This window comes from Malaclemys terrapin, chromosome 23, assembly GCF_027887155.1.
Source record: "Malaclemys terrapin pileata isolate rMalTer1 chromosome 23, rMalTer1.hap1, whole genome shotgun sequence".
In the NCBI taxonomy this organism is placed as follows: domain Eukaryota; kingdom Metazoa; phylum Chordata; order Testudines; family Emydidae; genus Malaclemys; species Malaclemys terrapin.
Genome location: NC_071527.1, coordinates 6,100,924 through 6,125,410, shown reverse-complemented (window position 1 = coordinate 6,125,410; position 24,487 = coordinate 6,100,924). Strand labels below are relative to the sequence as shown.

The 24,487-nt window shown below is 52.0% G+C and overlaps 1 protein-coding gene across 2 annotated transcripts in view; it reads right to left on the bottom strand.

The window, feature by feature from the left end:
* COL2A1 (collagen type II alpha 1 chain) overlaps positions 1-24,487 on the bottom strand; it is a 66,160-nt gene that overhangs the window by 32,671 nt on the left and 9,002 nt on the right. For both annotated transcript variants that reach the window (XM_054013095.1, XM_054013096.1), the window contains 15 exons: positions 24,381-24,458; positions 23,524-23,568; positions 23,356-23,409; positions 19,571-19,624; positions 19,303-19,356; positions 18,496-18,549; positions 18,349-18,402; positions 15,642-15,686; positions 12,940-12,993; positions 6,133-6,177; positions 5,173-5,226; positions 3,073-3,171; positions 2,128-2,172; positions 1,752-1,850; positions 1,031-1,084 (listed from right to left, as the gene is read on the bottom strand). In XM_054013095.1, the coding sequence (XP_053869070.1) occupies positions 1,031-1,084; positions 1,752-1,850; positions 2,128-2,172; positions 3,073-3,171; positions 5,173-5,226; positions 6,133-6,177; positions 12,940-12,993; positions 15,642-15,686; positions 18,349-18,402; positions 18,496-18,549; positions 19,303-19,356; positions 19,571-19,624; positions 23,356-23,409; positions 23,524-23,568; positions 24,381-24,458 (888 nt within the window). The remainder of the gene's footprint in view (positions 1-1,030; positions 1,085-1,751; positions 1,851-2,127; positions 2,173-3,072; positions 3,172-5,172; positions 5,227-6,132; positions 6,178-12,939; positions 12,994-15,641; positions 15,687-18,348; positions 18,403-18,495; positions 18,550-19,302; positions 19,357-19,570; positions 19,625-23,355; positions 23,410-23,523; positions 23,569-24,380; positions 24,459-24,487) is intronic.

The window sequence follows — 24,487 nt, the reverse complement described above, 5'->3', positions numbered from 1 at the left end:
TCTGTCTGGGTCATTTTGACGGCAAGCTCCCCCAGGGCAGGGACTACTGCCTGTACAACCCCTAGTGCCGTGAGGCCCTGATCTCAGACAGGGCCTCTCAGAGTTGTTTAATAATAGCAACGTAGAAGGAACCCTGGCCATATCCAGCCCTCAGGCCATTGTCCCCCTTTGGGGGATGTAAACGGGCACGACGCAGTTCTGAACTGTTTGTGACAGCCCCTCAGCACAAGGGTCCTGCACGGGTGGGCCAGATCCTGTGCTGGTGCAAAAAAACCAGAGGTGAGCTGATTTACCCCAGTGGAGGATCTGGCCCCATTGTATTCAGGCTGGTTAATGGCGTGGTGAGGGAATGTTCTTGGCCTAGCGGAGAAGTTCTGGGAGGCAGAGGCTAAAGGCAACAGGGTGGCTAGTGTTTGCCTTCCGTGAGCTCAGCGAGAGGGCCCTGCAGGGCTTGCTAGCCAAGGGGCCAGTTAGGGGAAAAGGCTCATTAACTGCGGGAGAGACTCTCTCTTCTGCCAAGCGTGCCGTGAAGCAGGGAACAGGTGCACGAAGGAACGAGGGCTACCCCAGCGCGGCCAAGGGATGGGATTCCAACTACACCCCGGGGAGGCCGTGCAGCCTACTGGCTAGAGCACTGGACTGGAACTCAGGAGATCTGGATTCTGTTCCAGGCTCTGCTGATGACTTTAGGTAACACCTTTCCTCTCTGTTTACTCCTGCACTGGTTAGACCATCGGTTCTTTGGGGCAGTATCTGTCACTCACTATGTTAACTAGGTGTCTACTGGCAAGACTAGGTCAGGACGTATCCTGCTCAGGGCTTGGGAGGAGAAGGTTGTCATTCTGTGCTCAGCGCCTGAGAGTCCTGCCCAGAGGACCTTCAGGGGCGTGTGCTGGAGGGTGACGTCTAAGGGGCATCTGCATGGGCACAACTGCCCACCGCTGGGTTCGCACTGGATGGCCCGTGACTGTAAATCATAGGAATTCTTCAGACCATAGATCACATTCGAGCTGGTCTGCTGGATACTCACAGATTCACCTTTGGGGCCTTGTTCGCCTTTGAAGCCTGCAATGCCAGGGTCTCCCTGCAGAGAAAGAGAGAGCTCGTCACTCATCGTCCCACACGCCCGTCCAGGTACGTCTCCGCAGGCCGTGAATGCCGCTCAGGTGTGGATTTCCAAGGGAGCGGTGTTTGCACACCCTGAAGTATCCGATGATGTACGCTGATCCCTTTCCCCAGGGCACATGGCAGGGGGAGGGGGATCTGGGGCACATGGCCTGGGACAGCAGCCCAGGGCAGAATTTGTGGCAAAGGGAAGGGTAAGAGGCATCATGTGCGGCGTCTGGCAGGTGGAATCTGCAGTCTGTGAGAGGGGAAGGTGGCAGTGGGACGAGAATGTGGCCCGGGGGGAGGTTGTGGCGTGGGGGGGGCAGCACCAGGGAGAGGCTGTGGCGTCGGGGGAGTTGGCACCGGGGGGAGGCTGTGGTGTTGTGGGGAGGGGGGTCAGCACTGGGGGGGAGGCTGTGGCATCGTGGGGAGGGGGTCGGCACTGGGGGGAGGCTGTGGCATCGGGGGGTTGGTACCGGGGGGAGGCTATGGCGTTGGTGGGGGTTGGCACAGGGGGGAGGCTGTGGCATCGAGGGGGGTCAGCACTGGTGGGGGAGGCAGTGGTGTATGGAAGGGGGACGCGGCATTTCTTTGTGCTCTGCGAACACGTCCCCTGCTACAGACCTGCTCCCCCAGGTTCTTACCGTCTGACCTTTGGGACCCAGAGGCCCAGTTGCACCTTGAGGCCCGGGAGGCCCACGTGGCCCAGGGAAGCCGGGGGCACCAGCAATTCCAGGAGCGCCCTGTTGACAGCACAGAGCAGGCAGTGGTCAGGAGATACAAGCAAAGGGTCCAGCCGTCCCCTCGCCCTGCAGCTGAGAATCCACCACCTCCCTTGGCTCAGCATATCCATGCGGCATTAATTCCCACGGCAGGGGCGGATGTACCCGCTGAGCTGGGCCAAGGTGACTCGAAACCCGCCCCCCCCCCTTTGCTCTGTCCACCCCACTGAATTCAGGCTCCGTCCACCCCACTGAATTCCCCACTTCCCCTTGGGCGTCAAGGCCAAGTCCTACTCACAGCTGATCCTTTAGCGCCAGGGATGCCGTCAGTTCCAGGGTTACCCTAGAAGCAAGGAGAAGATCAATGAGCGACTAGCAAATCCCTTTCCAGTGGGCCAGGGAGATCCTATGGGGAACTGTTGTAGCTTCCACCAAAGAAACAGGAGGGAATTCAACAGGGGGAGAATTACTCAACAAATTCCCCTCTGGGGAAAGGCTAAGAGGGCTGTGACTAAGGCTAACGCTTGCAGTGACAGGTGTCAATCAGACGAACAGCTGGAGGGGCCGGAGCAAGCCCTGATAGGCTGCAGCTGCAGCAGGGGAAAGGCAGGGCTAAATACATATTGAGGCCCTGGAGGGACAGTTCAGGTAATGGAAGCTGGAAAGGAAAGGAAAGGAACGGAAGCTGGATCTAGATTGCACGGTTGATGGTGGGAGGGGTGACTCCTGCCACAATGCAGGGGGAAGAGATCAGGGATGCTAACGGAGGAGGAAGGATGGCCTAGTGGATAGCGCTCTTCCTGTGTCACCTCGTGCCAGATCCTCAAAGGTATTTAGGCCCCTAACTCCCTTTGATCTGGTGGGAATTAGGGACCTAAATACCTTTGAAGATCTGGGCCTTCAAGGCCGGTGTGCCTCAGTTTCCCCACTGGTAAAATGAAGTTAATACTCCCTGTATCACTCATAGTGGGAGTGAGCATGAGGCCAAATGAGGCTGGCTGCCTAGGGCAGGAGAAGAGATACGACACCAGAAGGGGGTCGTGTTTGGAGGCATTAAACTGGGCGGGAACCCTGTGCTCCCGAGGGACAGGGGTTCTTCAGGTAACTCATCACCTGGGTGGGCTTTCTCCTTTCTCTGTGATTATAGCCCTCACCCCCCTTGAAGGCTTGGGGGCAATTAAGCACAAGAGCCCCCCCGGCTAGAACCCCCCTCTACCGCGGCAGAAAGGGGCAAGTTACTTACGGGTGCCCCTGAAGGTCCGGGGGAGCCGGGAGTGCCAGATTCACCTCTGGGGCCTTGGGCACCCTCAGGGCCTCGAGCGCCAGTGGGGCCAGCTTCCCCCTGCGAAGGGAAAAGGAAAAGGGATAAAGAAAGCAGAATCCCACAGCGGAGATACAATGCCTACATGCCATCCTGTTTGACCCACCCTGTCCCAGGAGGTTTCCATGTGGATGGGGCTAGATGCTCTGTCCAGTTAAAAAGTGGAACAGCCTGTAAACGGGAGAGGAAGCGTGGCTTAGTGGGTGATGCCTCTATGCCTGACCTCTGCCACTGACGGGTTGCGTGACCCTGTGCAAGTCACTTTCCCCTCCCACCCTCGGTCTACGCAAACTGTGAGCTCATCTGGTCAGGGTCTGTCTGGGCAGTGCCCAGCACGGTGTGGCTCTGATCTCAGTGGGGTGTCTATATACTTCCCAGCCTAGTGTCTCCGGTCACTCATGATACAGCAGCCTAGGGGGCGGTGTGTGTGGGTGAACCTTTCTAAAGAAATGTCAATGCAGGAAGGAATCCCCTCCCAGCACAAGGACTTATGAGTGTCTTTCCTCTGTCTCTTTGGGAGGATTTGGGGCCACGATTTTCCAAAGTGGCTGGTGATTTCGGGGACCCCAACTGGAGACCCCATTCAAGAAGCCTGATTTCCAGCAAGTGCTGAGGGACCCGCCCTCGGAAGCCCAGGCCTCTTTAGGGGATCTCACACCAGGCAGCCAAAATTGCTACGTTTTTGGAAAAGATTGCTAAGATTTTGGAAAATCGCAGCCTCCCTCCACACATACCTTGAGCCTGCACTAGCCCCGGTCCCAACCCGCCACGGCGGCTTTGCTTTTACTTGGGGATTTATTGATTTTTTTCAATAAATTCTCTCCTCTTGGGATTAAAAGACCCGGAGCTGAATAAACAAACTTCAAACGCAGCTCTCTGCTCTCATCCGCCCCCCAGCTGCATCGGGGAGGGGGAGATCATATGTCTTTCAATCTCCTCCGATGAGTGCCATTGTCTGCCTCTCCAGGACTGCATCTCCGTGGTGCCCTGTGCTGTCTGGTAACTGGGGAAACCAGCCCTGGGTGAGAATAGCAGCCAGGAGCCAAATGCCACATGCCTCCCAGCCAGACTCCTGCAGGGGGGAGTCCCAGGGAAATATCCCATGCATCTGATTAAAGAAATCACCAGGCTGGGACATGTGGGGGGGGGGAGATAGGACTTATGGGGGTGCCCCTGGACTGGATGGAGGTGGCATTGGGAAATCTGGAGGGCGGGGGCTGCCTCTTTTCAGATTGTCCTGGCCCTCTGGGTGGTCATTTTTCAGCTGGATTGACTCTTTATTTGTTTAAGCAGGGGCTCGAGCCTGAGCCCGCAAAGCCGTTAAACCCGAGATGCACTATAAACCCGCGAATGGGTCCCGTTGGAGTTCGTGCGATTGCCGCACGTGCTTAAAGCAAAGTGCGCGTTCTGTTAGGGGCCGGAGCGCTCAGCATTTTCCAGGGTCGAGCCCCGGTTTACTCCCTAGACTCACCTGCCTTTTTTCTTTCCCTCGCTCTGTTTTTAATTCTGCTCTTTCTCCTGCTCCCTCTCCTTATCTCTCTCTTTCCCACTCTTTCTTCTTCCCTTTTTTCTCCTTCTTTTTCCATTTTTTTGTCTCCTTTTCTTTGTCTCTTTTCTCATTCATTCTTTCTTTTTCATTCAGTTTCTCTTCCATTTTTTCTTTGTTTTTCTCTTTCTTTGCCCATTCTTTCTCTCGTCTCACTCTTCCTTCCTTTCTTTCTGACATTTCCCCCCATCTTTTCTCTCTCTTTCTCATTCATTCTTTCTGTCATTCACTCTCCTCCCATTCTTTCTTTTTTCTTTCTCTCTTTCTCTCCTTTCACACTCACTCCTTCCCATCCCATCTTTGCTCACTGCTCCAGCAGGTGACCCTGAAAATACATGTCAGGCTGGAGGTGAGCGGAGGAACTGAAGCGCTCAGTGGATTTTCACTGATGCTTGCAAAAATGCCGGAGGAGGGGATTTCTGGCCGGCTCCGCGCTCAGCTATGTGAGAAGTGTCTGCCGGAGACTCATCACCTACCTTAGAGCCTGGGCCACCAGGGAATCCAGGAGCTCCGGAGGGGCCGACGGGTCCCTGGGCAGAGAGAAACAGAAGTTATAGTCGGCCCACAAGGAAGAGCAGCAAAGTCCAAATTCAAAGATCAGGCAGGATGCTGCCATTTGGGGACGGTGGGTGGTTTGAAGCCCACAAAAGCACAGACAAAGGGTTCCTTATCGGGTCGGGAGGGGTGGGGCGTGTTGCATGGTCCCCAGAGGGTTAAAATCTAAACCAGAGGGCCCATGAGGGGGGAGCTCCAGGGGACGAGTATAGGCCACTAGAGGGACTCAGGACAGCTGAGTTGCATGGTCTAGACAGGTGGGCCTCGCAGGGGCACTACCAAGGGAAGTGTACCAGACATGGGGTATGCACCAGCCCAGAGCTAGCAGCAATCAGTCCCTACCCCTTAGCAGCACAAGTGCAGCAGACTAGTGACAATCTCCTGGCGGGGGGAACTGTCACAGGGGGCTCTCCTCCTACAGCTCACATTGCTGGAGACCCGCACAGAACACGGTGAGCACCACTGGAGGGGATTTAAGGGGATACCATCCAATTCCTGTACTCTGCTGGGGGGAAGAGAGGTGGGCAATTGCTGGAGGGAGTGCGTGTGTGTGATGTTTTCTGTCTTATTGGGGGTGGGTGATCTCTTCGGGACAGGCCCCGGTGTTTTGTTCTGTGTTTGTACAGTGCCTGGCACAACGGGGCCCTGGGGCCAGGGCTGGGGCTGAGAGGTGCTACCACAATACAAACGATAACTAATAACTGGTGCTCCTGCGCTTAGGACGTGATGTGGAGGGAGCCCAGGGTACACGGGCCGGGGCCCATTTTAAAAAATATTTCTGACCATCTAAAACACACACAATGAGACAGTTTTCAGCAAAACGGTCCTGTGCAAAGACTGTCATTTTAGAAGAGGTAATACACAGAAAACAAAGTACTTACAGGGGGACCGGCTGGGCCAGGGAGACCATCGTTGCCACGAGCACCCTGTGGAAGCAAGGCAACTGGAGTCAAAAGAGAGAGCCTCCTTAATAAGTGACATGACACGTGACTAGCTAACAGGTAAGACAGTGTGGTCTAGTGGGTAATGCACCAGTTTACAGCAGTTGCTCTTTTACACTCCGAGGGCCTGATTCCAGTTTCACCTCGACCAGTGTTTGCACATTGGAGTCACTCCACTGACTTCTGTACTCCTGGTTCTCAGCATCTGGCCCGTCTACCTCAAACCGGGCTAGACTGAGCATGGATTTCAGCATCCCCCTGCAAGCCGCTAGTCCACAGTGAAGCACAAGACCGAGCAGCCATTGTTCCTTTCCTGCACCAGGCAGCCGCTGCGAAAGCGCCAGACGCACTACAGGGGATCAAGAAAGGGGAGCCCTCCTGGTCTTGGAGGAAGTCCACTGCCGCTGGCTTGACACCAGCGCGCACGGAGAGCGGAATCAGGCTTTTGATGTGTCTGGGGAGCAGCCGTGCTGTGCTTAAACACACAGCTGAAAAAGTATCCGCGGAGCCTTGCCGTGAGGAATTCATTACCCAGAGGAGAGGGGGCATAAGGAGGAAATGAGATGAAAGCCTGCAATGCCAGGAAACATTTCTTCAGACTTAGATCTGCTTTACTAGGCCACGGAGAAGCAGGAGGAGCCCTGGGCTGGACAAAAGCCCTTTATTGTGAAAAACATCCCTGTGTTAGCTGGGGGCTGGGTACTGCACTGCAGATCTGGGCCCAAGAAGCTCTTTCCAGTCTGGCTCTGTGGGTCTGTCGATGTAGCAAACCAACCCCCCTAAGGATCTAGAATTGCCAGCCCTAAACATTGAGCTGTCAAAAGTTAGGCCTCAAAAAGATGAGATTGGCTTAAAAATGATGAATTCTGGGTCTTTTTCTTTGTCTTCCGGTTTATTTTGCACTGGGATCATGTTTTAAAGCTTTTCTCTGCAACCAGGCTGGCTAGAATCTTGCTGCTTTTTTTTAAAGTGAAAGCTGAGCGTCTCTCCTATTCCCATGACTCCAGGAGCTGGGGCTTTCAGAAAACCACAAAATATCACAATGAAATTGCCAGAGTTGGCAACACAGAGATTGTCAGCGAAGGCTGACGCGGTCCGGGCTGTGTCCTGGGTACCAAAGTCTCAGTTCACACTGATGCTGAATTCCACACCAGCCTGGATTGGCCAGGTGTGGATGGTTTATGTTACAGACCTTGGTGTAACGTTGACACTAACAGATGCCAGCAACAGCTGTTTCAAAGATGCATGTGGCCCACCAGGCGGCAGATGAAATTTTGGCCCAGGCCCTCAAAGGTATTTAGGCACTTAACTCCCATCGGGCTGGGGCTATCAGGGGGATGGCAGGGCTCCCCCAAGTTCACCCACCCTTATCGGTATGATACCAAAGTATCTTCGCTGGCTCTTCATCAGCTTCAAGGCGCTCAACAGGCACCATGCAGGAATCAGGGGTTGGGGCCAAAATCTCTTGCCGAACTTCCCAGCCATTCCAGGGGCTTTCATGTGCTCAGCAAATGGAGGTGGGGGGGATTTTATGCTACGCTATGTTACCAGCTGACAGCTGGAAGCCTTGGGGACTTATGAGAAAATATAGGAAACTTGTCCAGGCACAACGGGCCCACCGGGTACTGCAGCGCCTGTGTCTGCAGCTTTGCTGAGCAATGCACAGCTCGCCTGTAGCTACGCCTCTTCCATGCGACGCAGAAAGCGCCTGTGTCTGCAGCTTTGCACAGCTCGCCTGTAGCTACACCTCTTCCATGCGACGCAGAAAGCGCCTGTGTCTGCAGCTTTGCACAGCTCGCCTGTAGCTACACCTCTTCCATGCGACGCAGAAAGCGCCTGTGTCTGCAGCTTTGCTGAGCAATGCACAGCTCGCCTGTAGCTACACCTCTTCCATGCGACGCAGAAAGCGCCTGTGTCTGCAGCTTTGCACAGCTCTCGCCTGTAGCTACACCTCTTCCATGCGACGCAGAAAGCGCCTGTGTCTGCAGCTTTGCTGAGCAATGCACAGCTCGCCTGTAGCTACACCTCTTCCATGCGACGCAGAAAGCGCCTGTGTCTGCAGCTTTGCACAGCTCGCCTGTAGCTACACCTCTTCCATGCGACGCAGAAAGCGCCTGTGTCTGCAGCTTTGCTGAGCAACACACCTACTGCTTTCCTATGCAACGCTCAGATCGGCTAAACAATACACAGAGCGCCTGTACCTCCAATTTTTCTATGCAACACAGAGAGCTCCTGTATCGGCCTTTGATCAGCCCTGCACAGGGTGCCCGTCCCTAAACACTTCCTAAATATGCAGAGTCTTTCCAAAGCCAGGTGCCTGTGCCTGACCCTTCCACTGCAGATAAGGGGCCTGCTTCCCTCTCGCATCGAGCACACTGCGATAGCTCTCGAGCACGTTTCATTAGCGAAGGGACAGAACTTTACTCTTCTTACCATGCTGAAAATGGAGCTCGGCCTTGCTGTGTTGCTCAGGAGAGAATTCACTCCCCCTGAGTGCCACAGGTAAGCTGACCTGGCTTCCCAGGGCTTCGCTGGGTGTCTAGGCCTGGCCCCAGGCCCTCTACCCAGGGCTGAGTTTCACGCTTATTGCATACTCCAGGCAGGGATCCGCTCCCCATGGCACAATATACCCATGACCTTGAAGAAGACAGCACCTCCCTGTAGCCTGCAAGCAGAGGGCCTGCGTCAGGGGCCCGGGGAGATGTCAGGGTTGGTCATGTCAGGCAGACATGGTGCACGGCCAGGGGCTGAAGCATTGGGAGAGCTCATTAGCAGCTCCTGAGCCTCCCAGTGGAGCCAGGGCAGAGTTACCCACGACTGAGGGGTGTTAGGGGCCTATCTTGCAGCGGCTTTTAATGGGACTTGGGTGCGTAAGCTCTTAGGCCCATTGAAAACACCAGCTTACATGGCTCTGAAGGACATTCAGCTCATTGCAATCTAATGGGAGTCGCTGTGGTGAAGCACACGCAGCCTGAGGGAACCCAGTGCATCTTGTTGTTGCAAACCAGGAGGCCCGACACAATCTGACACTACACAGGGCAATGCTGCCAGTTGTGCAGCAAGGTGCTTGCCAGTGCATGTCCCAGCACTACCTCCTGCACCTCACTGCAACACAATGCACGTCCCTGCATTACCTCCTGCATCTCACTGCAACACAATGTATGTCCCTGCACTACCTCCTGCATCTCACTGCAACACAATGTATGTCCCTGCACTACCTCCTGCACCTCACTGCAGCACAATGCATGTCCCTGCGCTGACTCCTGCAGCTCACTGCAGCACAATGCATGTCCCTGCACTACCTCCTGCACCTCACTGCACCACAATGCATGTCCCTGCACTACCTCCTGCATCTCACTGCAACACAATGCATGTCCCTGCACTACCTCCTGCATCTCACTGCAATGCAATGCATGTCCCTGCGCTGATTCCTGCAGCTCACTGCAGCACAATGCATGTCCCTGCACTACCTCCTGCACCTCACTGCACCAGAATGCATGTCCCTGCACTACCTCCTGCATCTCACTGCAACACAATGCATGTCCCTGCACTACCTCCTGCACCTCACTGCACCACAATGCATGTCCCTGCGCTGATTCCTGCAGCTCACTGCAATGCAATGCATGTCCCTGCACTACCTCCTGCACCTCACTGCACCACAATGCATGTCCCTGCACTACCTCCTGCACCTCACTGCACCACAATGCATGTCCCTGCACTACCTCCTGCATCTCACTGCAACACAATGCATGTCCCTGCACTACCTCCTGCATCTCACTGCAATGCAATGCATGTCTCTGCACTACCTCCTGCATCTCACTGCAACACAATGCATGTCCCTGCACTACCTCCTGCATCTCACTGCAACACAATGCATGTCCCTGCACTACCTCCTGCATCTCACTGCAACACAATGCATGTCCCTGCACTACCTCCTGCATCTCACTGCAACACAATGCATGTTTCTGCACTACCTCCTGCATCTCACTGCAACACAATGCATGTTTCTGCACTACCTCCTGCATCTCACTGCAACACAATGCATGTCCCTGCGCTGACTTCTGCAGCTCACTGCAGCACAATGCATGTCCCTTCGCTGACTGCTGCAGCTCAGCGTAGCACAATGCAGTTTCCTCCGCTGATTTCTGTAGCCTGATGCACGCCCCTGCACTCAATCCTGCAGCCAGCTGCAGCCCGATGAACTCTAATTTCTGCAGCCCAGTGCATGTCCCTACACTCTCTCCTGCAGCCCTCTAGCTCCGGTCACTGTGAGGTGGAAGGCCGATGCAACACCATGTTGCCCCGCTGTAATACGATCTGAGGCAATGCAGCACATGCCTCCACTGGGCGGCCTGAACCCCAGCACAGCAAACAAGCAAAGCAAGCAGTGGGATGCAGCTCACTGCAGGACAGCATGATTCATGGGGCAATGCACTGCACAAAGCCCACCCTCATCGCTAGTCCACAGAACACAGTATTCCCTCCCTGCTGGAAATTGGTCTCTGCCAGGACAGACCCTTGCAACAGGATTGTCCTTAATATTTGCAAAGCCCCGAGCTGCCAGAAGGGGGTGGAAATTCACCAATGAATTGCTTGAGAGGAGAGAGAAACCATCCCTTGGGAGGGAGATCAGGCCAGCCAGCTGTTCGCAGATCTTGCTTAGGGGGCCTGTTGCTCCAATTGCCTGTGAATTTTAATGGGAACCAGCCATCCAAATCCCCACTAAGTGACTGAAAATCTCAGCCTGAACATCTGCTTAGGACCAAGATGCCAGCGGCGTAACTGGACTTTACTGGGAATCCTCTCACTCTAGAGCAGGGCTGGGCAAACTACGGCCCATGGGCTGGATCCGTTTGAAGCTGGCCTCCGAGCTCTTGCTGGGGAGCTGGGTCGGGGGCCGCACCACGCGGCTCGGTCCCGCTCTGGCGCTCCAGCTGGAGTGCTGGGTTGGGGGCCGCTACACGCGGCTCCCGGAAGCTGCGGCATGGCCCTGCTCCGGCTCCTACGCACACCAGTGGCCCCCTCTGGTGCTCCAATGGGAGCTGTGTCGGGGGTGCCTGCGGATGGGGCAGTGTGCAGAGCCGCCTGGCCGCGCTTCCGCTTAGGAGCCGTAGGGGGGACATGCCACTGCTTCCGGGAGCCGCTTGAGGTAAGCGCCGCTCGGAGCCTGCACCCCTGAGCCTCTCCCCACACCCCAACCCCTTGCCCCAGCCTGATCCCCCTCCCGCCCTCCAAACCCCTTGATCCCAGCCCGGATCACCCTCCTGCACCCCAAACCCCTCATCCCCAGCCCCACCCCAGAGCCCGCCCCCCAGCCGGAGCCCTCACCCCCTCCTGCACCCCAACCCCAATTTTGTGAGCATTTATGGCCCATCATACAATTTCTATTTCCCGATGTGGCCCTCAGGCCAAAAAGTTTGCCCACCCCTGCTCTAGAGGGATGCCTGTGGTAGTCCCTTATTCAATGGACACCTTCGCAGGCGTAGCCGAGTAGAACAATGAGAGCTAAAGACTAAAGATAAAAATGTCCGAAGCACCTCAGTGACTTAGGAGCCTAAGTTCCATTTTCTGGAGTGCTTTAGACACTGAGGAGTCTAAATCCCACCAACTTCCAATATAACTTGGGCTCCTAAGTGTCAACATCACTTTTGAAAATGGAAAAAAATCACCTTGGCACCTTTGAAAATTTTACCCTATAATCTATAGTGTTGTTAAAGAAACTGATAACAGCAGAAGCCGTTTAATTCCAATGTGCTCCCACTGTCAGCATGGTCTGTCGCTTTATGCAGAACAAGAAACAACCCCCCCACACCCCCCCGCAAATCAGAACTTAAATAAATATATATATATTCTCTCTTGGAATGTCTGTGTTGCCTCTTTCTAGGATTTCGCCATGACAACAACATGGAGGCGTGGCTAAATTGAGTAATTAACTGGAGGGTAGGACTTAAAGATGAATAACCAATCAAAAGAGGGGGGCTCTTTGCAAGGAAGTGACACAAATGGAGGAACGGGGTCACACCCGATTTTCAAGAGCACTCAGCAACCAACATGCATCCAGCGTGCTTGGGTCTTTTCAAAAACCAGCCGCTCATTTTGCTGTCTAAGTGGGAGGTGAACACTTTGGAAATCTGACCTGGGTAATGCCAATAGGAGCTTGCAGTGTCATTTTGGAAGGAGATTATATTTGGTTATTTCGGACCTGGGATTGACCAGGATTCTTCTCTTGTCTAAAGTATTAAAGAGTTTCCCACTCATTCAGGGCAGAAGAGGGGCCCCCGTGATTAGTGCTGATTGCAATTTTTCCACCGCAATGAGAAATGGCATTTTTTGATGCAACTTCCCCCCGAAAATTGTCCATTTTCTTGCAAATTTTTGTGGAACCCTCCCCCACAACTAAACATTTTTAAACCAAAATATTTTGGTTTTAGGGCTTTTTGACAATAACCGGAGATTGTTCTAATGGAAAGGAAAAAAAATGATTGTTTTGTCAAAATTTCTCATAGGGAAAAAGAATAATTTCCCAACTAGCTCTCCCCAAAGTAGCGGTATTGTGCAACTCAGGGACCAGATCCCTTCCCTGAGAGGGAGCAGAGGATGTTTCGCTGTGTGGGAGGAGTTGCAGGGAATTATAATGACGGTGGTTAGTTACTATGATTGTCCTGGTTTGTTATACACCTATTGCACAGCATTTGGCTGCACGGGCGGGGAAGAGCAGGCAGTATGGAAGGAAAGTTTAATACTCACAGCCGCACCGGATGAGCCGGGACGTCCTCTTTCGCCTGGGAGACCACGGGGCCCCTGGAAAACAGCAATGAAAATGATTAGGCTTGTCTTATTCCAGTCCTCTCGTCGCAAACCTTTTGTGTGCTCTCAAACTCCAAGGCGCAGCGCCGTTTTAGTTACATCAGAATGAACTATAAAGGGTGCATCAAAGAAATCCGGCTAAGCCTGATCCTCATTTCCTACACCTCAAAGCACCCTTTGCACTCCTATTCTGGAGCTGTGACCCTGGTATACGTTCAAGCAGCCTTGGGGTTGCTCTAGCTTTCGCTCTGCTTCCCATTGCCTCCCACTGGCGTGGAAAGCTGACAGTAGCCATAATGCAGGGTTCTCCAGCCACATCTCCCACTTCAGCCCCTATTCTGTGGGGCTGGGAGCAGGGCCAGCGCAGAGCATTTACATCAGCTTTACATTGGCCTGTGCACGGGGTGCTCTCAGAATGTCTACACATTAAGCCTGGGGTCTGTCTCAGGATTTGAGCCCAAGCCCCGCTTTCGTCCACACACGCGTCAGCCTGATTCGGGTCGACAAGCACTCAGGACCTGGGTCCCAAGATCCTGCTAGGAGGGTGAGTTAGAGCCCGAGACCCACTGTGGCTCAGTTCGAAAGCCAGTCATTTTGCAGTGTAGATGCAGGTCAAGCCGCAGAGCTCAGTCTGAACGTCTGTGTAGCGCAGGGTGGACGCATTCGCACGGCTGTGAGATCCGGGTCCAGCAATTATAAACCCAGGTTTACATTGCAGCCGTAACCTAAATGAAAATCAGGCCGTGACCCAGCCTTCGTGTTGTGACTCTGGCAGCAGAACAGACAGCTATCCTGCCCTGGGGCTGAGATGTGAGAACGCTTTAACCAGCCAGATGTGCTTCATGTCTAGTGAGTGCCAAACCTCCGGCCGACAGTGAGAGCTGGTTTGGGGCTGCTTTTCTGTGATGCGGGAGACATTGGGCGGGACTGAAGAGATCCGGGCCCTGCCCCTTTGCCCTTCTCAGCACAGGATTGTTACAAATATCCATGCAAATATTAACAGAGGCAGGCTTGTCCAATGGCTAGATCACTGGCCAGGGAATCGGGACACGTGGGTTCTATTTCTGGGCCTGTCACGTGACCGTGGGCAAGTCAGCTCTGTGCCTCAGTTTCCCCTCTTGTCTGGACTTTAAAGCCCAGATTTTTTTTCTAAGTGCCTAAATTCCTTTTAAAAATGAGATTTAGGCTTCTAAATCATTTAGGCATCGGGACGCTGAGTGCAGCAACAGCTAAATACTTTTAAAAATCTAGGCCTAAGGTCTTTGAGCACGGACTATCTCACTCTGCGTTTATACAGCACCCGTCTGAGGGGGCCCTGATCTCAGCTGAGCCCAGTAGTGATAAATAATAATAAGATAAGAACGGCCATACTGGGTCAGACCAGTGGTCCATCTAACCCAGTGTCCTGTCTTGTGACAGCAGCCAATGCCAGACACTTCAGGGGGAATAAACAGAACAGGGCAAATCTGAGTCATCCATTCCCTTAAAACAGCTTCTGGCAGTTGGAGTTTTAAGGAACCCAGAGCATGGGGTTGCGTCCCTGACCACCTTGGCTAATAGCCGTTGATGGACCTTTCCTCCAGGAACTTATCTAGTTCTTTTTGAACCCAGTTATATTTTTGGGCTTCACAACATTCCTTGGCAAGGAGTTCCACAGGTTGACTGTGCATTGTGTGAAGAAGGACTTCCTTTTGTTTGTTTTAAACCTCCTGCCTAATAATTTCATTGGGAGATCCCTGGTTCTTGTGTTATGTGAAGGGGTAAATAATACTTCCCTAGTCACTTTTTCTAAACCATTCATGATTTCATAGACCTCTATCATATCCCCCCTGTGTTGTCTCTTTTCTACGATGAACAGACCCAATTTTTTTAATATCCCCTCATGCGGAAGCTGCTCCAGCCCCCTAACCATTTTTGTTGCCCTTCTCTGCACCTTTTCCAATTCTAATATATCTTTTTTGATATGAAGAGACCAGAACTGCACACAGTATTCAAGGCGTGGGTGTACCATGGATTTCTATAGTGGCATTATGACATTTTCTGTTTTATTATCTGTCCTTTTCCTAATGGTTCCCTACATTCGGTTCGCTTTTTTGACGGCCGCTGCCCATTGAGCGGATGTTTTCAGAGAACTCTCCACGACTCCAAGATCTCTTTCTTGAAGGGTAACAACTAATTTAGACCCCATCATTTGGTATGTATAGTTGGGATTATTTTTTCCAATGTGCATTACTTTGCACTTATCCACATAAAAATTCATCTGCCATTTTGTTGCCCAAACAGACAATAACAATCAGAGCAGAGTTACCCGAAAGAGAAACATCAGGTGTACGGGGATGTCGGGATTAGAGGGTTATCCTGGGCAAGTCATTACCATTCCCTCCCTTTGTCTAAGCTCTTTGGGACAGGGCCTGTCTCGCATTCTGTGTTTGTACAGCGCCCAGCAAAACGGGGCCCTGATCTCGGCTGAGGTTTGTACAGCGCCCAGCAAAACGGGGCCCTGATCTCGGCTGAGGTTTGTACAGCACCTGATACAACGGGGCCCTGACCTCGGCTGAGGTTTGTACAGCACCTGGCACAATGGGCCCACCCCCAGGCATTGCTATAATATAAATAATAATAATGGGGAGGCTCGTACTCACCATGGGACCAGGAGAACCATTCTCACCCGGGGATCCAGCTTCGCCCTAGAATGTAAGAGGCAAAGAGAATTAAGTCCCATCTTGCCCTTGTCCCTGATTCCTATAGAGAGGCAGAGTCAGTGCTCCAATGCTACAAACACCCACCCTGATTCCCACGGGGGAGTCATACAGGCGAAAGAAATCCCCATGAAATGACCACTGGGGTCCTCATGCGCATCCGTAGCTATAAACAGGGTGGACATACACACCCTGTCAGCACCAGCTCTCGCTGCTGGAAAGCGGGAAAGGGGGTGGGTGATTCTGTCAGGAGGGGTGGGATGTTCTAGGGGGTGCTGCTGAAGGGGGAGGGCATGGAAATGGATTACAGGGCGTCTATTAGGGAGGAGATGGATTAGATGCTACTGCTGGGGTGGGGCACTACTAGGAGAGCTATAAATGGGAACAATCTTGGGGGGAAACACAGACGCTGCATTGAAGCCCATGGGCACTGAAGCGGCTAAGGGAGATGCTTAGCGGGAAAGTGGAAGCAGGGTACCGCACTGTGGAGACAGCTTTCCTGCGTGGCCAGTGGGGAAGGATAGACAATGAGCACCAGTAAGTAGCACTAGTCACATTTCTCTCTGCTTCTAATATTGGCCCTGCCCATTTCATATTCCCGGCACCATCTTGTAGGGTTGAATGGAGCTGATCTCTGGTACTGAGGTATTTACCAGATCAAGGGCCTTAGATCGATCTATCTATCCATCCATTTCCATACACCCCCTCTAGCTATCTACCCCCAAAGACCCCCTCTATCTATCCCCAAACACCCCGTCTATCTATCTATCTATCCATCCATCCCCATACTCCCCCTCTATCTACCCCCAAAGACCCCCTCTATCTATCCCCAAACACCCCGTCTATCTATCCATCCATCCCCATACACCCCCTCTATCTATCTACCCCCAAAGACCCCCTCTATCTATCCCCAAACACCCCGTCTATCTATCCATCCATTCCCATACACCCCCTCTATCTATCTACCCCCAAAGACCCCCTCTATCTATCCCCAGACACCCCGTCTATCTATCTATCCATCCATTCCCATACACCCCCTCTATCTATCTACCCCCAAAGACCCCCTCTATCTATCCCCAGACACCCTGTCTATTTATCCAATCTATCCATCCATCCCCATACACCCCCTCTATCTAATCCCTTACACCCCTTCTATCTATGATCCCCATATTCTCCCATCTATCTAATCTAAAATTTTATCTAATATCAAGACCCACATCCATCTATCTATTTCTATCTCCATACACAGAGTCATAGATTCGTAGCATTTAAAGCCAGAAGGGACCGTTAGATTATCTAGTCTGACCTGGAAATCACAGGCATTTCACCGATTTACCCCTCTGTTGACAGCAATAACTTGTGTTTGGCTAATGCACGTCTTTCAGGAAGGCATCTGGTCTTGAGTTAAAGACATACTCGTCTATCTGTCTAATCTCAGGATCTATATTGATGTAGCTACTTGATTCCAGGTCTCTCATCTATCTATTCTATTCTGTCTAACCTGCCTCGAATTATCTATCTACGTTTCTACACCGGGCCTATCACCCCAGCACCTGGCTGCCTCACAAAAAGATGTTTGCCTGAACACCAGGTACACTAGCTGAGTCACTCAGCCAACCTGAGTTCAAATCCTGATTCCGCTACTGCCTTCCTGTGTGACCGTGGGCAAGCACCTTTATCCCACCAGCTCTCCTTCTATTTGTTGAGATGAGTTCCTGTCTGCATCCTGTAAAACTTGCCCATACCGGTATTGCCCTGGCCTCTTCTTTTGTCATTCAGTGTTGCACGCATTCTAAAACAATATGCATTTCCTCACCTTTTGGGGGCGAAGCCAGACTTTGAGGCACCTGCTCCCCTACTTGGTGTAAACTTTGCTTGTGCCAATCAGAAACGAACACAAACAGGTTTTGGGCCCCGTCCCCTATGACACTTCTATGATATCATAGTTGGTACTTGATGGGCCTGCCTGCCATGTGCAGGCAGGGAGAGGAGAAAGAAAAACGAATCCTGTGTATCCTGTGTACACCCGTAACCGAGCCTGATCACCTCGAAGCCTCTCTCTCAGCTCACGTGCTTCAAACAGAGTTTCTACGTTTGCCGGTCGTTATGCGTTGGTTTGTATTTGTAAGTATCAGTGATTACTAAATGCTGCATCTTTGTTTATAAATAGTGTTAGTACATATTTTAGTCATTGTGTGTTTTAAGTTTCATTAACTCTATTAGCTAATCAAACGCTGCTCCCTTACCCCTTGTAATTATCCCCAATAAAACTTTAAATTGATTAATTTTAGTTGTGTGTGTATGTGTGTGTGTATCTGCAGTTTGCATCGTGACCCATACTCTCCTTGCAACCCTTACCAATATAGTCTATTGCCACGTGCAGCCTGGTAAATAACAGGCCTGCATTTTCTTTCGCCCCTGCGTGCCCGTGGCAATCCATACTATTCAGGCTGTGAGCTCCTTGGGGCAGGTACTATCTATCTTTCACTATGTTTTTATGCAGTGCCTAGCACAATGGGGCCCTGATCTCAAGTTTCCCCCTCTAGTCGCTACCGTAATGCATGTAATAAATAGCCATACTAATAACTTCCCAGTGATCGGTTTCGTTTCAGAAGATAAAAACCGGAATCCTGTTGGCTAAACGCCTCACCTTAGCACCAGCAGCTCCTGCTTCTCCTTTGGAGCCGTCTAATCCAGGGTAACCCTAGGGAGAGAAGCAAAGTCGTGGTTACTCTCCCAACGAGCTCGAGCAAAAGGAAAAGCCGATGCTGCGCAAGTCATAACCACACGTGCTTACTCTGTGACCTTTGACTCCTGGGAGACCTGGGGTTCCTGGGAAGCCTCGCGCACCCTGAAACGAAAGAAAGGGGGGTCAGTCCAAACGAAAGGCAGCGAATAGAGAGGGGGGCAAAAACCGATCAAGTTTCTCCAGTATGCTCAGATGTTATATTATTAACAAGCTCCAGGAACAGGAAGTAAAGGATTCTTACTGTGCTTTGTTGATCAGGGTAACATATAGGGCTAGATTAGACTGACATATAGAATCAGATTATGGGGTAATATATAGAGCCATATTACAGTAATATATAGGGCCGTGTAGAGTAATATAGAGAGCCAGATTAGGGTAACATATAGGGCCAGATCAGGCTCACATATAGGACCATAATGGGTAATATGTAGAGCCAGAACAGGGTAGTCTATAGGGCTAGATCCTCAGCAGGGGTAAATCGAGGGAGCTATGCCAGTTTACACCATGGAGAATTGTCTGTGACGGGCTTGAACCAAAGCCCTGCATCTGAATTGCCGTGAACGTTGGGGAAGTTCAGCAGCCCACTGTCCCGATCATTAGTGGGCAGGGACTTAAATCCGAGTCTAGTCTTTGGTCTGAATTTTGCAGTCCTGAGTCCCCCTCTGGTGATAACAACCTGACGTCTCTTTGGCAAAAATCATTAGGGTTTTTAATGGTTCATTTCCCCCAACTTCTCCTGGTTAAATAACAAAGGAGACAAGAGAGCTGGGCTGGTGACTGCGGCCTTCCTGCCATCCAGCCATGCCCCTGGGACGCATCGGTATCTACTGGACTTCAGAGCCTGGAGCCCTATACCTGAGGGCCAGGGGATCCGCGTTCACCAGATTTGCCGGGTTTGCCTGCTTCGCCCTGAGAGAGAAAGAGAGAGAAGAAAATCCCTTAGCTTCCTTCAGAGCGATCTTGGAGCAAGGCACAGTCTAGCAAGAAGCAGGGGGCAAAACGCTCTGCTCTGCTCACTGATGCCTTCCGTTTTGCACGCTGGCTGCTTGCCTTCCAGCCAGCTTTGATGTCAGTTGCTGGCAGAAGCTACCCTGCAAGAAACGAGTGGCTCCAGAATACTTACATCATCACCGGGTTTTCCAGGGGGTCCGGGAGGCCCTCGGGGACCCATTGGACCCTAGAAGGACAGACAGAGCGAGTGTGACATGTGCAAGGCAGGCAGGGCATCAGAGAGAATCAGAACCTTTTTTAATTGCAGCACAACAATCTATATCATCAAGGAGGTCTGGGGGCTTGGGGTCGTCACACGACGAGGCAAGAGGTAATTCGGCTAATGGGGTTCGAAGGCAACATTATCTCAAAGGGGAACTACAAATCACCTGCCTTTTTGCTGGGTCTGTGGGTTGGGGACTCCCAATATTCCGCACTGGAGCTAGGCAAAGAGTTATGGGGGAAGCTCATGAACCCTTCCAAAAAAGACCAAATAATTCGGGCCCAGCTAAAACCAGCCTCCCTGGGAGCGTGCATATGGCAGACTCCAACATCACTCTCCATCTCAGAAGAGCCCAGGTTCTGGGAGTCCATCCCCGGGTTCAGGTGGCCAGAGAAAGCTGGCAAGGGAAGAAATTGGCCAGTAAGGTAGAGGAAGAGAGAGAAGTCCAGCTACTTTCCCAAGCAGCCTGTGCTCTGTGCCAGCCTGGGATGGTGTCGTGCTGTCATGTTTACATCACACTGCCACATGGTGACATCACACACTGGAAATATCAGGGTCAGGGCTTTGCTGAACTGGGCCACTGAGCCCAGGAGCAGGTTAGCCCTGTTCCCCCCACTGCCCCGGCCACGAGCTGGAAACTTTCTCTGGAAATCTACAGCAGCCAAGTGGCTCCTCCCAAATACCCTCTGCTTCCCTGGGCGGTGTGCAATAAACAGAGCTGTAAAACCTCTAGTGGCGAGCTTGGCAGCTCTGAAACGCTAAGCGGCGTTGGCCTGGAGGGGAGACCTCCAAGGAAAGCTACGACTTCTGTAGGAAGCAGGATCAGTGAACCAGCAGAGGGGGCTCTTCTCTGTGCGTCAGCACTGAACCAACGGTGGGGCACCGTGTTGCCAGAGGTGCCCTGACGGGACGCAAGAGCAAAGTACTCCCCATTAAAGACACTGCCATGTGTTTTGTTAGAGCAAGGTTGTAGACTGCAAATGGCAGCTCAGACTGCCTGCCTAAAGCCAAGCTCCTCTTGGAATGGATATTCCTTGATCCCAGTTTTGGACTCTACCCCGTAGCATTACCCCACTTAGCGCCAACTTGCTAGGGGTTTACGTAACCTACCTTCCAAAACCCCACCCCGGCCCTTGGAAGAAGATTCCACCGCCTGACCCATCTCACCGTCAGGAAGTTTCTCCTGACATTCATCCCAATTCTAACTCCCTCGTTAATTTCCTCTGATTGCTACTAGTTGGGATAACCCCCTGGAGCAAGCGAAACAGGCCCGATCCTCGGCTGGTGTAACTCAAAGTTGGCATCCATGGAGATACATCGATATAAACTAGCTGTGGATTTGACCCCCGCGCGCGCTGATCTGAGGACAGCTGCTCCCATTTATGGAGTGTCTAAGTCAGAAGAAACAAGAGCACTGTACTCATGGGACTGTTTTTATCTCCCTCTCCTTGGCTCTTGCTCAGCAAAGCTCTTTGAATCCTTTCTCTTAACCCAACGCCCCCTACACCCAATCGATCTTCTTTGAACTCCCTCCAATTTGCCGATAACCATTGAACCGGGATCTACCTAGCCACCCCCCGCAACGAAGAATGGTTTGGCTTCAACCCTTTGGGCTGGCATAGAGCTCCTGGGCAAGTCACTCAGTCCAGAATCCTCAAAGGTGGGAAATCAATGGGAGTCTGGTGCTCCTTTGAAGATCTGAGCCTTAGTTCTCAGTTCTGCAGCCGTAAAATGGGATTGACACCACTTCCCTACTTCAGAAGCTCAGAAGCTACCGTGGTGGGGGCTGGATAAGTACCATGGACAGATCCACCTACTCCCTGCATTTAGCAAGGGCCTGGCGGGTCGTGACCCCCAGGTTAAGAACCATTGCGCGGAAGCATTCGAGAAGTGTTCTAATCTCCCTGCCCTAGGATGTCTCTGCAGATGCAGCTCCAAACTGCACGGCCTGTTTGCATTGCAAACGCCTGTCCAAATGGCTGATTACCTTGCCTCTCTGTGTCTTTTAACGTGGTCGGTTCCTCCCTCCCCTTAGTTGGCTGGGACGAGGACTAAGGAGGGATGGGATGAAACTGAGCAAGAGGAAAAATTCAGGTTGGAACATTGGAGGGGGGAAAATGTCCTGATAGTGAAATCTGCTATAGGACGCTTCCAGGGTAAGCAGTCGAAGCCCCACTGCTTGGCAGGACTGGAAAAAACCCGTTAGCGTAAAGAATGACCCAAAACAGGCTAGGGTGAGGAATGGATTAGATGATCCTTTACTGTGGTCCTTTGGAGCATTCCTACCGCATCCCTGTCCAACGGATTAGCATTTGTTCACGCTGCATCTTAGGTTGCTATTTTCCAGGTCTATCACAAATTTTTCCCGTTCCTGACTGTTGTTTGCAACTCTCCCAAATGTAGTCTCATCTCCCAGCCTCATTAATGGGCTGTTTGCCTCCCAGACCATTAATGTAGAGATTATACAGGACTGAATCTAACACCAAGCCCTGTGGTGCCCCACTATATAAATTACCCATGGTCATAGGTGCGTGGGTAGGAAGGATAGCCTCGTGGGTAGGGCACTCAGCCATCCTGGAGGCAGGGGGTATCTATTCCCATCTCTGCTACAGACTCCCTGGGTGGCCTCGAGAAAGTCACTTAATCAACCCAGTGCCTCCGTTTCCCTGTCTTTAAAATCGGGAGTTATTTTTCTCTACCTGTTTTAGGATAACATCCATTAGTGTCTGTTAGGTTCCCAGGTGCTACAGGGATACCAGCACAGAGCCACGTTGAGCGACGCCTTGCAGTCAGTTGTGCCGCTCCAAACCAATGTGAGACAGACACAGGATTAAATACCTAATTCCAGCATCTCCGTATATTACATTGACTGGGCTCCCCTGCTTCCTAGATCCTTCCCCCTGTCTCTCCATCACCATCGGAGCTGAGCCCCCTTGTCCTTTTGTCATCCTGCCATGCAAAGCGACCGACTGTGTCTGGACTTACAACTCCCCCTCCCGCACCATCACTGCCACCACCACGCAGCTTCTCCAGCGTACAGCATCAGAGCACATCCTTGTCACGCCCTGTGCCCCTAAGATACACACACCGAGCCTGATTCTCATGGGCGCTAAGGCCCCTTTGCACCACCTGAGCAGTCCAAAGAAGCCTTAAAGTCAGAGTGAGCTAAATGGGCACCCACTTTAGTGGCACCTTACGTGGCCAGGGCAGTGTACACGGGTTTGTGTGAGTCAGAATCTGTCCCATTAATTCTGTTTCCTTTCTAGGCATCACATTGTTCATCCGCCTCCTGTGCCTAACTTGAGATTTTTCAAATCCACCGCCAGGAATTAGAAGCCCAATCCCCATTAGTTATCCTGGGAACTGCGCGTCCAAATCTCTTAGGCCCCTTTGAACACCTCGGCCTACGTCTCTAATCTAAGCACTTCCTCAGTCGATCACCCCGGCTTTGATTACCAGTGATATCATAGCGGAGACGCAAAGAAGGGTGAATTTCTGCTCAGAGAAGTTGGCATCGGGGTCTCTTGGCGGAGAGACCTTTTGGAATTCCTCAGGGCAGCTCTAATGTAGGGCTCACGTTTCTGGGACGTTTGCGGGTGCAGCTGGGGTGTTGGCCGTTTGCATGGGTAACTGAGGTGTCAATTTGTGCCGTGTCACGGCCTCTTTGGCCAAAAGCGAAGGTGCTGGTTACTCACAGAAGATCCGGGTTCCCCAGGCTCTCCAGGGTTGCCTTGAAATCCTTGAGGGCCCTGCAACATACAGCAAAGGAGCCTCATTAGCCATCTCAAGAATGATGCTCATATATTCGCTATGTTATTTTACCCCCAGCGAGACAGATTGCTCCAGAAAGAGCAGGTACTTACAGGAGCTCCCGATGGTCCCGGAGGTCCTCGCGGTCCCATAGGTCCCTACGTTGGGAAACAAAAATCACCGTCATTAAGAAAATCTCTAAGTCCCCCGCAGTGAAAGGGGGCGAGCGGTTTCAGCTGATGGCCCATAAAGAACAAGGAACTTTCCCCCGCGGCAAGAGAATATTCTGAAATCGTCCCTTTTGTTTTCAGCCCCTCCGGAGACATCACCAAGAACGATTTTTCCTTTAGAAGCTACTTGGAAGGGGAAAAAAAAAAAAAAAAAGGCAGCATGCTTTCTCCTGGACCATAGCCATGTTTACTAAGCCCTGCTTTTCATTTACTGCTTGCCAAGAAAGGCTGGAGAGCAGAAATTTCCTGCTGGAAATCTTGTGGGATCTTGAAGAACAGTAGCTGCTGTCATGCATTCCTCAGCCCATGGTCCAAAAGTTACAGAGACCAACCCCTAAACAAAACGTTCTATAACTTTCCCTCCCGGGAGAGTCTATTTAAACAATCTGGCGTGTGACTTGGGATGCCCTGGCAAGCAGAGCAGAAGCAGAAGCAATTAAGTCATCTTGGTGCTAAGTAAATCCTTGGTTATGCAACCGTTTTATAGTAATTTTAGTGTGTTGTGGCTGGGACGCTAGGGACACAATCTCGGTGGGTGAAATTCAGCATGGACTTTGATGGAGCTGTGCTGAATTCCTACAGCCGAGGATCTGGCTCATAGATAATATCAAGCTGTGATTTAATGGACAGATTTTTCAAGTTGCTGAGCAACCCCCAGCTTCTGTCAACTTCAACCCTAAATATCAGGCCTCCCACAAAGAGTGTCCCAGTTGCTAAAAGGAAGCAGAGAGCTATCTTACCATAGGTCCCTGCATCACACCCAACTGAGCGCCACCAGCCTTCTCATCGAATCCTCCCGCCATCTGAGCAGCAAAGTTCTGCAAACAAGACCAAAGCACAGACGCAT